The sequence below is a fragment of the Felis catus genome, chromosome C1 (assembly GCF_018350175.1).
Source record: "Felis catus isolate Fca126 chromosome C1, F.catus_Fca126_mat1.0, whole genome shotgun sequence".
In the NCBI taxonomy this organism is placed as follows: Eukaryota; Metazoa; Chordata; class Mammalia; order Carnivora; family Felidae; genus Felis; species Felis catus.
Window position 1 is genome coordinate 36,264,195 of NC_058375.1, and position 14,890 is coordinate 36,279,084.

General features: G+C 41.2%; 1 protein-coding gene across 7 annotated transcripts in view; it reads left to right on the plus strand.

Annotated features, from left to right (window-relative positions):
* Positions 1-806: 806 nt before the first annotated feature.
* The window catches only part of MAST2 (microtubule associated serine/threonine kinase 2), a 222,635-nt gene continuing 208,551 nt past the window's right edge, over positions 807-14,890 (plus strand). For 5 of the 7 annotated variants that reach the window (XM_023258635.2, XM_023258637.2, XM_023258636.2 and 2 more), the window contains exon 1: positions 807-1,233. In XM_023258635.2, the coding sequence (XP_023114403.2) occupies positions 1,048-1,233 (186 nt within the window). In that variant the 5' untranslated portion in view covers positions 807-1,047. The remainder of the gene's footprint in view (positions 1,234-14,890) is intronic. The other 2 variants (XM_045035738.1, XM_045035740.1) reach the window with 1 other exon arrangement.

Consider the following 14,890-nt stretch of genomic DNA (forward strand, 5'->3'; position numbering starts at 1 on the left):
AAGCCACAGCTGGACTGGCTGTGGCCAGGCTAGACTGGGCTATAATATGACTTCATTGTCAGTGGGGAATCATGAGGATTGTTCCAGAAGCCTTTTTGTCCTCCTCTTCCTCCCAGAAGGAATCCATTACTTCTTCTTCTTTTATAGGACTTTCCATACCTTGTCTTACTTTCTGGAAGCAGCAGGAAACAGTAGAAAGGGACAAAAAGCAAGAATCTGAATCCTGTCTAGTTTGGTCACTGATTTGCTGAGTGACCTGGTGTATGTCACTTCACCTCGTCCTTATTTGTAACACGAGAATGAGCAAACCTGCATCCAAAGCGCCAAGTGAAGACAGTTGGTGGGTGGTCAATAAAAAGGCATACGTTAGTATTCTATTAATTAATTGCATATTTTGTCTCCTTGTTCCTGTTCCCACTCCCCCTAGATCCTTGAAGACACTAATCGGTTCTAACTCACTTTCAGATCCCTAGCACTTAGCTTGGCCGGGCACACAATTTCATGAATGGATGAATGAAAAGATCAATGAGCGTCCCCAGCCGCAGCAGACGCGCCAAGGGCCCGCCCCCTTCCGCTTTACCCACCAAGCAGGGAGGCCACGGGCGCGTCTCTCGCGACCGTTCGCTGGCGCGTGCGCCGGAGGCCGCGCGCGGCCGGAGGTGGCGGGCGGGTTCCCCGTGCGCGCGCGCGCGAGGTGGGGAGGACAGGGGCGGGGCCGGGCCAGAGGCGGGCGCGCCGGCTGGCTGCTGGCTGGGGAGCCGGCGGCGGTGGTGGCGGCGGCTGCGGCGGCGGGTGGCCGGCCAAGCGTGTGCCGGGCGGGAGAAGACGGGCGGCGGCGATGCTGCCGCCTCCCTAAGGAGCCCCGAGGAGGTTGCTGCGCTTGAAGCCCCAGAAAGCGCGGAAGAGCTGCGAGCTGGGTCGGTGGCTTCGGGCGCCTGCCCGGCCATGGTGGCCGCGGGCGGTGGTTGGCGCGGCAGCGCTGCGGCCCGGGGCCGTTCGGGGCCGGGACAGTCGTGGCGCTGACGCCCGAGGGGCCCAGCCACAGATATGAAGCGGAGCCGCTGCCGCGACCGACCGCAGCCGCCACCACCGGCCGCCTGCAGGGAGGATGGGGCTCAGCGGGCGGCGGAGCTGCCCCAACCCCAGCCCTTGCCGTCGCGCCGGCGAGCGCCTCCTGGGAGGCAGCTACTGGAGGAGCGGACCGGGCCCTCGGGCCCCGAGGTGAAGGAGCAGGTAAGGCGGGCCGGCGTCCGGGAGGGAAAGGATGGGGAGCGGGAGCCTGAATGGGAGCGGTGGGGGAGGGGGATCTCAGGCGGGAAGACTTGGGCTAGGGCATTTGAGGGGTGGGGACTGTGTAGTTCTGCCGGATTAAAGGAAGGTCTGGAGCGGCAGAAAACTGGGGAGTGGAAAAATGGAAGTCATGGCCTGGGGTTGAATGGGAGGGAAATGGGGGAACAGGGGTTTGGAAAAATGGTCCTATGAGCGTTTGTAGTCCGGGATTCTGGATGCGAAGAAGGGACGCTGGAATGTGGCCTGGGAGTAAATGAACTGCAAAGAATAGGCTTACTAAAGGATACTGAGGAGTTAGCCAGAAGGGTAAATAGTGCAAAGTAGGGAAAATCAGTATGATAGAGTAAATGTTATCCTATTTCCTCGAGGTTGTCCTGACAGTTATAAAAACAGATGCCATTCCTAAGCATTCTTTTATTTGGCCATCATTATATAGTGTTGTGGAGTGTGTTCAAATATTCAAGATTCCCTTCGGTAACGATCTATTTCACAAGAAAGCACTTTTTAAAACACCTGCATATGTGCAATTCCAAACCCAGCGCTGTGAACAGAATTTATAGAGAGATAGGCTCTGCCTTCTAGGAGTTTACCACTGAAAACACCTTAATGGGAAAACAAAAAGCAGTGTAAAACTATTCATGGAGTTTCTGAATGGATAGGATGTGTTTGTATAATTTATTAATCAAGCATAGAAATAGGGGATAAAGGTCAGTTTTATGAGGCAGGAGAAGTTGCCACTAGTAGCTGTAGGAGGTGCAGTGAAAGGAGAATATGTGGTCCTTGACCTTGTGCGACTTGCAGAAAAATATTCTGTAGTAGTGAACTCTAGTGACAGCTTTCTCTTTGCACAGCTCTACTTGAGACCCTAGTAAATTCATCCTTGACTCATTCAAGACTTTTATTAGGTCTGCCTCTTTTCCATCAGTTCAATAAGTATTTTACTTAGATATCATTCTTCATTACATAGTTTCATTGATGCACACGCTAGCACTTGGATTTTTTTCTACGTTTTGTTCATCTTTTATTCTGCACCCAGCTCTGAGTAGACTGCACCATCCGCTATCTCTGCCCTTGCTTTCAGGCCACTGAACATTGTCCCTGGATGTAATTTCCCCAGTTTTTTATATTGTTTTTTATATTCTCTCCAGTACCTACTTGAAACTTTTAAAATGTACTTAAAGCTCTGATCCTTTCCTGATTCAGTTTACTCGGTTCAATTGGCCTTATTGCATGGTTCACAAAAGAGTTCAGGGTTATTTGATTTTCCCTTCTTCTCTATCTCACAATTTTATTTGTTTGTTTATTTATCTATTTAGTAAGTAAGAAAGCAAGCTCTCTGCCCAACGTTGGACTTTAACTCATGACCCCAAGATTGGGAGTCACATACTCTACCAGCTGAGCAAGCCAGGTGCCCCTCTAGCTCACAATTTCTGTGTTCACTCATCTTTTGCTTCAATTCTAGAGAAAGAAGTATTCATCCTCCTCTTCAAGGCTTATCCCTGTACTTCTGTCCTTGATTTTATCCTCTTTCATTCAGCGGAGGCCTTTGTTATGTATATTATTTTCTCTTTGTCTTATACCTCAACTAAAAAATGAAACAACAGTTTCCCTGAATTGTGTAACCCACCTAAGCTAATTTGTTTTCTTTGCCTTGCTTTACCAAAAACCCTCTTGGGAAATGAGTTTGTATTCACTGTCTTAGCTTCCTCACCTGTACACATTCCTCATATTACAATTTGGTGCTTTTTTTAAAAGTTTGTTTATATAAGTAATCTTTACACCCAACATGAGACTCAGCCCAGGACCATGAGGTCAAGAGTTACATGCTCTTCCGATTGAGCCAGCCAGATACCCCTTATAGTTTGGCTTCTACACTTATACTGTTCCAAAACTGATGTCTTCATGGTCACTAATAACTTTATATGTTTTTTGCTTTGTGTGATATTTACTTTTTTATTGAATGTGACTTAAATATAGTGCATAAATTGAAGGTTCATTCAGCCCATGAATTTTTACAGATTGAATACATCCATGTAACCACTGTTCAAATCAAGATGTAGAACATGTCCAATACCCTAGTATGCCCCTTGGTGTTTTCTCCCAGTTATTATGCTTCCCCAAAGGTAACTGCTTTCCCAACCTTCATCGCCATGGATTAGTTTTGCCCCTTCTTGAGCTTCGAATACATGGAATCTCCCGGTTTGTACTCTTCTGACTAGATTTCTTTCATTAAATCATGGCTGTGAGATTCATTTATGTTGTTCCTCGTAGAAATGGTTCTTTTTCACTGCTGTGTAGTTTTCCATTGTGCGAATGTCCACAATGATACTAAAACTTCTTTTTCAAATAACAAAATAATGCATGGCACTTGTGTAAAGTTTTCATTGTGAAAGAATTATGCAGAGAGATATGTAGCAGTCCCAGGGAACTTTAAATGACTAAATTTGATAGTCTTCAGCCCAGTCTTCATTCTCTCTGACTTCTGTGAACTATTTATCACTGTTGCTCAGGTGTTCCTTCTTGATATTTTCATCTCTTGTCATAACGACCACTGCACTCCTTTTTCTCTGACTGCTTCCTGTGTGTCTTTTTTTGTTTTCTTTTCTCATAAATGTTTCTTGAGGATATGTCCTCTGTTCTTAGCTCTCTCCTTTATTGTACTCTTGTGTTTTTGCAGGCCTACCCTATTCATGGCAAGTATTTAGGATGTGAAACAAGGGTCTCTGATCTTCTTTTATTCATGGCCTTGTGTCACAGAACCTCCTTGTAGAGTGATCTGAGTTCCCAAGCTTGACCTTTTCCCTTAGCTCTACATTTCCATTTCTTTCTCTGATGTTTCCACTATAGTATACTCAGCATTTGTGATCTTAACGTTGTAATTTTTATAATTTGATAGTGTCCTTGAAAGTCCATAACTTGTAATAATTTGATTTTGAAAAGATAAAAATTTCAGTTGTGTGCATTATGAGGCTGAATGGATTATGTCCATTCAGGGAGTAAGCTTAGCTGATCAACAAGCATTGACTCTCACAGGTGACTTTGCTCTCCTTTCCTCATGACGTGGAGCAATGCTTGTTATACTACATACTAGCTGGTGTTTTGGAGTGAGTTCTGAAGAGGATGCATGACTTGGATCTCTAGAAGATCAGTGGCTTGCTATATCCTTAAAATAGAATTCATTATTTCTCCTTTGAAATGTGCTTTTCCCTGTCATTCCTTTTCCTTGTCATCCAGCTTGAAGTTGTATCCTTGGTGTTTGACTTCCCCTCTCCCTTGACCCCCTAACCCAGATTTTGCTGATTCTGCCTTCATGATGCCTTTCAAATCTTTATTCTCACTGTCATCACCTTAATTAAGCATTTATAAACTTCTGTCTTGGTTGTTGTAATACCTTAAGTGCATTTACTCTGCTTTTAGTCTTTTAACCTCTAATTTATAATGCATTCTGGTAAAAAAAAAACCCCAAAAGATTATAACTCATTGCTTACCTGAGTTTCGGTAGTAGATAAATATTTGTTAAATGATCATTCCATTTCTGTATCTTCGGAAACCTTCATTAGCTTATTACCCATAGAATAAAGTCTGGAGATCTTGGCATTCGAGGTCTACTTGATACCACTTTTTATTCGAAGAATTGGAGTTAGGTGCCGCTTCTCTTGTTTCCCCAAGACTTTGCTTTATAAATTCTTTGAGGCCCACATTGTTTCATTTACTGTTGTGCACCTAAGGCCTACTGTGGTATTTGAAACATAGTTATTTGTCTGAATATTTATTAGAAACATAGATATGTGGCAGTGTCTGGCTGGCTGGCTCAGTGGGTGGAGTATGTGACTCTTGATTTAGGGGTTGTTAGTTTGAGCCCCACATTGGGTGTAGAGATTACTTAATAACAATAAATCTTAAAAAAAAAAAAAAAGAAAGAAACATGTGGTGGTGCTTGAAACAGATATTTGGTCAATGAGCATGCTAATTGGTTGTCAGTCTCTCAGAGAAAATACTCCTCAGAGACTGTCTTATTCATTGTATCACCTTAGTGTTTTAACTGGTTGTAGTAGTTGGCGGTCAGTAAATATTTGTTTACTGTTGGGCACTTTCGTGTACTTATTTTAATCATCCATCTGAAAAACTCTTCTCTGCCTCTGCCCATTGAAATTCTACTCAAGGTTCCAGGCCTAGCTCAAATGCTACAGAAACTGTTCTTTGAAGTTATTTTTCTATGTGAGATCCTCCTAAGAGGATCCTTGATTAGGCTTAATAAATCTTTAAATCTCCTGAAATTTTAGTTCTCAAAAATCTGTGATCCAGAAAGTGAAAGCTTTGGTTCTATGATATTAAATGAAAATGAAAAAATGATTAGAAAGCACATTAGATAGGGACTTAATAAATGCTAATTCTTAAAAGAATTATTTTTAATGTTTATTTTTGAGAGAGAGAGAGAGAGAGAGAGAGCACAAGCTGGGGAGTGGCAGAGAGAGAGAGAGAGAGAGAGAGAGAGAGAGAGAGAATCCCAAGCAGGCTTTGCACTGTCAGCAGAGAGCCTGACACAGGACTCGAACCCATGAACCGTGAGATCATGACCTGAGTCGAAGTCGAAGGTCTAACCGATAGAGCCACCCAGGCGCCCCAATAAATACTAATTCTTATCTCATTTTGTTTCTATAACATTGTTTTGTCCACTACATGGTATATGGTAGGTTCTGAATAAAGATTTGCTGAATGAGTGGGTGAATGAATTAGTGTTTTAGCACTTTTATCCTTCTGTATTCATTTTGTATTATTTCATTTCTGCTTTTAAGTTGTAAATGGTTAAATGTAAGAACGATATAATTTTTCTACTATAATGCATAGACAGGGCTTTGCTCACATTAGTTGGTAAGTATTTATTGATGAATAGAAAATTCTTCAAATATTTTGAATTTGGGGGGATTCGAATAACAATAGCATGATAGAAATAGCCAATTAAAGGAAATGAGACATTTCTGAGGATGGAGGAAGATATTTCCTCAGCACCATTGAGAAATTTGCAAAATTATTTTCATGGAAATCAGCAACATCTCTTTCCTCTGCAGTATAATGTTAGTACATTGGCAAAAGCATAGGAAAGAAAGAGGGGAAGCTGCATATTGTATGTAGGGAACTAAAATCAACTTGGTATTGCTGGAGCATAAAGTTAAAGGCATAGACGGTTAGTTAAGAGACTGAAGGAGCCTGGGTTATAGAAGCTCTTTAGTACTATGTAAACGTGTAATAAATAGGGAAGCAAGATGGTCTTACTTGTGTTTTAGCTGGATTACTTTGGCAACGGTGTGGGGGATAGAATGTTGGACATGGTGATTGAGACATAGACATTTGAGAATTCTTTTGAGTTTTCAGTATAGAAAGTTTTTAGCCTTCCCTTGCCTCTTATCCACAAGTATAATGGGTAAAGGCCAGCTCCTGAAAACGTGGTGGCTTTGGAAGATTTGATTTCGTCAAAGGTAGTGGGAGTAGAGAGCCTGGGATGGTTGAAGTGGGTTGGACAATGTTCCTGATTTTTCTGTCTCTGTTCTCCTGGATACCTCTTAGCCTAACGATCAGCCTAAGGGCTTTACCACCCCAGTTACTGATGGTGACCTATAGTCATGAGTATCAAAGGCAGCTGAATCTTGCAATGATTGTTACCTTCTTCATTGCTGGTCTTAGCTGCTGTGTGATTCTCTGCTAAATTTGTTACCTAGCTTTGTATTTTCTTGATTAAATCCCTATGGTACCTTGGTAATTATTACTTTTCATTAGCAGGTGATGATTGTTTTTCATCATTAATATACCTACTTGAGGTTCCAAGTAAGTTGAAAACTGGGGTTGTTGGATCAAGGCTTAGCCCTGGGTGAAGAAGAAAAAGCCCTCAAGGGAGAGTAGAGGCTAGATGTTATTAGGAGTAAGGACTTCCACAGAATGCAGTTAGTGAGACATAGTTGGCAACCTTTTGTTTTAGCTTTTAGCCTCATTATTAACTCCCAAAGATTCTTTCCTCTTCCCTTTACCACAGCCATGAACACAATGGATATATAGTAAATGATTGAGGGGAGAAATTGACATCAACCTGAACCTTCTACTTCCATTTTCATTAGGTATATTTCATCCTTACCAATAATTGTTCCACCTCTAAAATCTTTGTTTTTTTTAAATGTAAGATTAAAAAAATATTTATTTTGAGAGAGAGTGAGCAAGCAAATTAGTGGGGGAGGTACAGAGGGAGAGAGAATCCCAAGCAGGCTCTGCGCTGTCAGCACACAACCTGATGTGGGGCTTGAACTCATGAACTGTGAGATCATGACCTGAGCCGAAACTAAGAGATGGACGCTTAACTGACTGAGCCACCCAGGTGCCCCTAAAGTCTTAGTTTTGAGCTTACCACACTCTGACCTTCACATCATCCTCCATTTTTCTATTTCACACTTCTTTTAGAATGTCCTCTTCAAAAATGGTTCAAGGTCTTTGGAACCTCTAGTTGATGTTTTTTTTTTTTTTTTTAAACCATCTTTTCATTGTCAGTCACCTCATGCTTCGACTTCCCTCCTATTCAACTTAACATTTCATGGGCTATCATAATCATTCCTGTGCATGTACCTCCAGTTTCTTTGCCATTTCCCCTTTCTGGCATATGTGCTTGACTAAATTCCAACCATCATTACACCAACTCTGGCTCTTCTGCACCTGTGTCTAAGCAGCTGAATGTGGCTGGAGAAAAACATGACCATGGTGACATCCCAGTTTGTGATCAGGAACCTCAAAGAGTCTGTCAGCACTGCCACTCAGTCCTATGACATTTCCCTAGTCCATTCACTCTTAAATGATAGTTTAATTTTTCTCCTCAAATCTCCAAAACTCTTTGTCCTCTTTACTCTTAGTTGATATCCTTGTTTCCTGTTTAACTGAAGGGGAAAAAATCCGAAGAGAACTTCCACAAGCTCCCATTATAAATTACCCAACCTACCTGTATCTGTATCCATGTTCCATGCCCTCTCTCCTGTTGCTATGGATAATCTCTTCCTACTCTTACCAAGGACAACCCCTACATCAATTAAGAGTTTTCTTCTTGAAATCATTCCTTCATACTCCTGAATCATTAGTTTTTCTTTTGTGTTGTATGCTCTGTATGTTTTGTTCTCATCAGTATGGCTATAATATTTATATTATTTTCCATCTTAAAAAAACTTTATTAATCCTGCACTGCTCCTTTTTTCATTTATTCTTTGATTCAACAGTTTTTTGTTTGTTTTCAGTACTCTTGGGATTACAGCAGTGGAAAAGGCAGGCCACAAACCCTGCTTTTATGAAGTGTCTATTCTAGTAGAGGGAATGTCATGTTTGATCTTAGCCAAAAGGCCAAGAAATTATAGTAGAGGGAACATCAGGTAATAAAATAAAATATGTACTATGTTATATGGTGATAAGTCCTATGAAAAAATAAAGCAAGGAAGGGGGATAAAGAATGAAGGGGAGAGGGGCAGCTGGGTGGCTCAGTTGGTTAAGTGTCTGACTCTTGATTTCGGCTCAGGTCATGATCTCACAGTTCATGGGATCAAGCTGTGTGTTGGGTTCTATGTTGGCAGCATGGAGCCTACTTGGGATTCTCTCTCTCTGCCCTTTTCCCTCGTTTTCTCTCTCAAAATAAATATTAAAAAAAAAAAAGTTGGGCACCTGGGTGGCTTAGTTGGTTAAGCATCCGACTCTTGATTTCAGCTCAGGTCATGATCTCTGTTTGTGAGATCGAGCCCCACCTTGGGCTCTGTGCTGACATTGCAAAGCCTGCTTGAGATTTTCTCTTTCCCTTTCTCTCTGCCCCTCCTTCCCTCTCTCTCTTTCAAAATAAATACACATTTAAAAAAATTTTTTAAAATAAAAATAAAGTAACACGTAGTCAGTCATTCCCTTTCCTTCTTTTTATGCATATCTTCTTTTTTTTTTCCACCTGGTACTGTTAACGTGTTTGCTGTTTATTGTCATCCTTCCACATTAGAATATATGGTTCATGAGGGCAGGAATTTGGGTCTGTTTTTCTCACTGCTATATTTCCAGCTTCTAAAATTGTGTATAGAACACTGATAATGAAGCAACAGAAAGACAAAGAAACTGATCCCATTCACAATTGCACCAAGAAGCATAAAATACCTAGGAATAAATCTAGCCAAAGATGTACAAGATCTGTAGGAAGGCTTATGAAGGAAATTGAAGAAGATATAAAGAAATGGAAAAACATTCCGTGCTCATGGGTTGGAAGAATAAATGTTGTTAAAATGTCAATACTCCCCAAAGCTATCTACACATTCAATGCAATCCCAATCAAAATTGCACCAGCATTCTTCTCGAAGCTAGAACAAGCAATCCTAAAATTCATATGGAACCACAAAAGGCCCCGAATAGCCAAAGGAATTTTGAAGAAGAAGACCAAAGCAGGAGGCATCACAATCCCAGACTTTAGCCTCTACTACAAAGCTGTCATCATCAAGACAGCATGGTATTGGCACAAAAACAGACACATAGACCAATGGAATAGAATAGAAACCCCAGAACTAGACCCACAAACGTATGGCCAACTAATCTATCTTTGACAAAGCAGGAAAGAATATCCAACGGAAAAAAGACAGTCTCTTTAACAAATGGTGCTGGGAGAACTGGGCAGCAACATGCAGAAGATTGAAACTAGACCACTTTCTTACACCATTCACAAAAATGAACTCAAAATGGATAAAGGACCTGAATGTGAGACAGGAAACCATCCAAACCCTAGAGGAGAAAGCAGGAAAAGACCTCTCTGACCTCAGCCGCAGCAATCTCTTACTTGACACATCCCCAAAGGCAAGGGAATTAAAAGCAAAAATGAATTATTGGGACCTCATGAAGATAAAAAGCTTCTGCACAGAAAAGGAAACAACCAACAAAACTAAAAGGCAACCAACAGAATGGGAAAAGATATTTGCAAATGACATATCGGACAAAGGGCTAGTATCCAAAATCTATAAAGAGCTCACTAAACTCCACACCCAAAAAACAAATAACCCAGTGAAGAAATGGGCAGAAAACATGAATAGACACTTCTCTAAAGAAGACATCCAGATGGCCAACAGGCACATGAACAGATGCTCAACATTGCTCCTCATCAGGGAAATACAAATCAAAACCACACTCAGATATCACCTCACACCAGTCAGAGTGGCCAAAAGGAACAAATCAGGAGACTATAGATGCTGCCGAGGATGTGGAGAAACGGGAACCCTCTTGCACCCTTGGTGGGAATGCAAACTGGTACAGCCACTCTGGAAAACAGTGTGGAGGTTCCTCAAAAAATTAAAAATAGACCCACCCTATGACCCAGCAGCAGCACTGCTAGGAATTTACCCAAGGGATACAGGAGTATTGATGCATAGGGGCACTTGTACCCCAATGTTTATAGCAGCACTCTCAACAATAGCCAAATTGTGGAAAAAGCCTAAATGTCCATCAACTGATGAATGGATAAAGAAACTGTGGTTTATATACACAAAGGAGTACTACGTGGCAATGAGAAAGAATGAAATATGGCCCTTTGTAGCAACGTGGGTGGAACTGGAGAGTGTGATGCTAAGTGAAATAAGCCATACAGAGAAAGACAGATACCATGTGTGTTCACTCTTATGTGGATCCTGAGAAACTTAACAGAAGCCCATGGGGGAGGGGAAGGGAAAGGGAAAACAAAGAAAAAAAAGGTTAGAGTGGGAGAGAGAGCCAAAGCATAAGAGACTCTTAAAAACTGAGAACGGAGGGTTGATGGGGGGTGGGAGGGAGGGGAGGGTAGGTGATGGGCATTGAAGAGGGCATCTTTTGGGATGAGCACTGGGTGTTGTATAGAAACTAATTTGACAATAAATTTCATATAATAAAATAAAAAAATAAAATTGTGTATAGAAGGTACTCAATAAATACTTCTAGGTGATTTTGTAATGATTAAGATTGAGTCATTTTCTGACTTCAAATTCCAACTTTGTGACCTGAGGCAAGTTACTTAAGTTCTCTAAGCTTTAATTATCCCATATATGTAACAGAGATGATATCATTACCTATTTCATAGGGTTATTGTGAGGCTTAAAAAAATTTGTTTTTAGAGGGAAAGCTTTTTTTTTTTTTTTAATGTTTATTTACTTTTGAGAGAGAGAGAGAGAGAGAGCGAGTGAGCATGAGCAGGGGAGGGGCAGAGAGAGATGGAGACACAGAACCTGAAGCAGGCTCCAGGCTCTGATCTGTCAGCACAGATCCCGATGTGGGAATCCAACTCATGAGCTGGGGAGATCACCACCTGAGCCAGAGTCAGATGCTCAACCGACTGAGCCACCCAGGGGCCCCTCCCCTTTTTTAAAGTTTACCTATTTATTTTTGGGGGGGGGTGGCAGAGAGAGAGAGAGAAAATCCCAAGCAGGCTCTGTGCTGTCAGTGCAGAGCCTGCTACAGGCTCCATCTCCTGACCCATGATATCATGACCTCAGCCAAAATCAAGATTCGACGCTTGACCAACTGGGACACCCAGGCACCCCGAGGATTTAATAAATTAATCCACGTAAAACACTTACTAAAAGCATGATACCAAAAAGCTATCATTATATTTTTAAGGTACATGCACAGAATGTGTGAATATAGAATTCATATTTTTCAGTGTTCTTGTCTGGCTTGAGAAAGAAATATAATAGAAAAAGATGTATCTTGACCTTTGGTTTGTTGGTATTATTGAACTGTTCTTTTACTTTGTTCAACTTGAAAAGGAGGCTTTAATTTGTGCATTTTTGCTTTTAGGGAACCTTTTATGAATTTCTTTAAGTAACTAGCTTAGGAGATAGTGTAGTCTCCCTAGGTTTTAGAATGTAATTAAGGACAAATTCAGGCCAAGGAAACCACATTTAAAAATTCTGTGATACCATTTTAGTTGTGCCAACTCTAATGTAACAATATTTCCCAAGGGTGAACCTGAGTAGCAGATGCACAAATTCTTTAACCCTTAATATGTGGGAGATTAACAAGCCACATAGTTTCTCTGCCTATATTTTAGTAAAACAGAGGTAATATAGTATTGTCAGACCTTCTAATTTGCACAACTGTGTGAGGCTTTCAGGAATGTTTTAAAAAGCCGAGAGTAGAAATAGTTGGTATTAATTTTTAAAAAGTCTTTAAGCTATTTCATCACTTTTTTTTTTTTTTTTGTAAAGTTTATTTATTTTGAGAGACAGCAAGCAGGGGAGGGACAGAGAGGAGGATAGAGAGAAATCTAAGCAGGCTCTGTGCTGTCAGCGCAGAGTTGATGTGGGGCTCAGACTCATGAACTGGGATATTAGGACCTGAGCTGAAATCAGGAGTCGGACATTCAACTGACTGAGCTACCAAGGCACCCCACTTAAGCTATTTCAAAGGTGTGATGGTTTTGCTCAAGTGACCCAGGAACATCTGAGTCCTGCCTTTGACCAGTGAGAGCTACTAGTAGCTCTTATGCTAGTAGTCTTTTATATTAAGGAATATTAGTTACTGTAACAGATACATTCAAAAGAATCCAGACTAATGGAGCCTCTACCATTTTATGCACATGGCTTCCAAGGTCACCTGGAGCCGGTAGGGGAATCTTGTGGGAGGTTTTGATGGGCCTGGTCTGGAAATGGCTTAATTACTTCCACCCATATTCCATTGCGGGAATTCAATCACAGGGCCATGCCTAACTGCTAGAGGGCTGGGAAAAATCTAGTTGTGCCCAGGAGGAAGGTGAATCATGTTTAGTCAACATCTAGTTACTCCCTGCTCCAGGCTTCAAACCTCAATAATTCCTCAACGAGAACTATGTAGAAATCCTCTTATTTTGGGTTTAGACAGCCTAGCAGTGTAGTCTCCTTTCATTTCTTATAGGCCCACAGTTTTGGGTAATAACCATTTTGAATGCAAGTAAAGGCCTTTTTTCAGGAACATCTAGGAGATCTGGAAAAGCTTGTTTTCTTCTGCCTCTGGCAGAACTAGTCACTGGCAACCCTCATACTCCTTCACTCTTGGTGGCTAGTGAAAGCTGTGCTCAGGCTTTTCTCACTTTGTCAGCCCAGCCATGTGGAAGAGGAAAAAACCAAGAAGGAAGGCAAAGGTATGCCAGAGAGAAAGGTGACTGGGTCTCAGCTCTCATTTCAGTAGGTTTCTTCAGAAGGAAGAAAACATGGCCCTAGACAGTCCATCTCCACATGTACTTTGGCTTCTTAAATTACAGTAACATACACTTAACATAAAATCACTGACATTTAGTACATTCAAATGCTTTGTAACCATTACCACTAGTTCCAGAACATTTTCATCACCCCAGAAGGAAAACTACCTATTGAGTTAGTCTCCATTTCTTCCTTCCTCCTGTCTTTGGGACCACTAATCTGTTTTCTGTTGCTATGGACTCTGGACACTTCATATAAATGGATTCATACAATATATGGCTTTTTATGTCTGCCTTCTTTCACTTAGCATATTTTTGAGATTTATCCATATAGTAGCATTATCAGTACCTTATTTTTTTATGACTACGTAATATTTCATTATATGGTTTATATGGATTTTGTTTGTCATCAGTTGATGGGTTGTTTCTACCTTTTGATGATAGAGATGACTGCTATGAAACTACTATGAACATTCATGTATAAGTTTTTGTTTGAATACCTGTTTTTTCTAGTTTTTTGTTGTATGGATAGGAGTGGAATTGCTGTATCATATGGCAGTTTTATGTTTCAGTTTAAGAGGAACTGACAAACTGTTCACAGTGGCTGTACCATTTTATTTTTATTTTTATGTATTTGTTTTAAATTTATTTAAGTTTTATTTTATTTTATTTTATTTTTTTAATATATGAAATTTATTGTCAAATTGGTTTCCATACAACACCCAGTGCTCATCCCAAAACATGCCCTTTTCAATGCCCATCACCTACCCTCCCCTCCCTCCCACCCCCCATCAACCCTCAGTTTGTTCTCAGTTTTTAAGAGTCTCTTATGCTTTGGCTCTCTCTCCCACTCCAACCTCTTTTTTTTTCTTTTTTTTTCTTTTTTTTTCCCTTCCCCTCCCCCATGGGCTTCTGTTAAGTTTCTCAGGATCCACATAAGAGTGAACACACATGGTATCTGTCTTTCTCTGTATGGCTTATTTCACTTAGCATCACACTCTCCAGTTCCACCCACGTTGCTACAAAGGGCCATATTTCATTCTTTCTCATTGCCACGTAGTACTCCTTTGTGTATATAAACCACAGTTTCTTTATCCATTCATCAGTTGATGGACATTTAGGCTTTTTCCACAATTTGGCTATTGTTGAGAGTGCTGCTATAAACATTGGGGTACAAGTGCCCCTATGCATCAATACTCCTGTATCCCTTGGGTAAATTCCTAGCAGTGCTGCTGCTGGGTCATAGGGTGGGTCTATTTTTAATTTTTTGAGGAACCTCCACACTGTTTTCCAGAGTGGCTGTACCAGTTTGCATTCCCACCAAGGGTGCAAGAGGGTTCCCGTTTCTCCACATCCTCGGCAGCATCTATAGTCTCCTGATTTGTTCCTTTTGGCCACTCTGACTGGTGTGAGGTG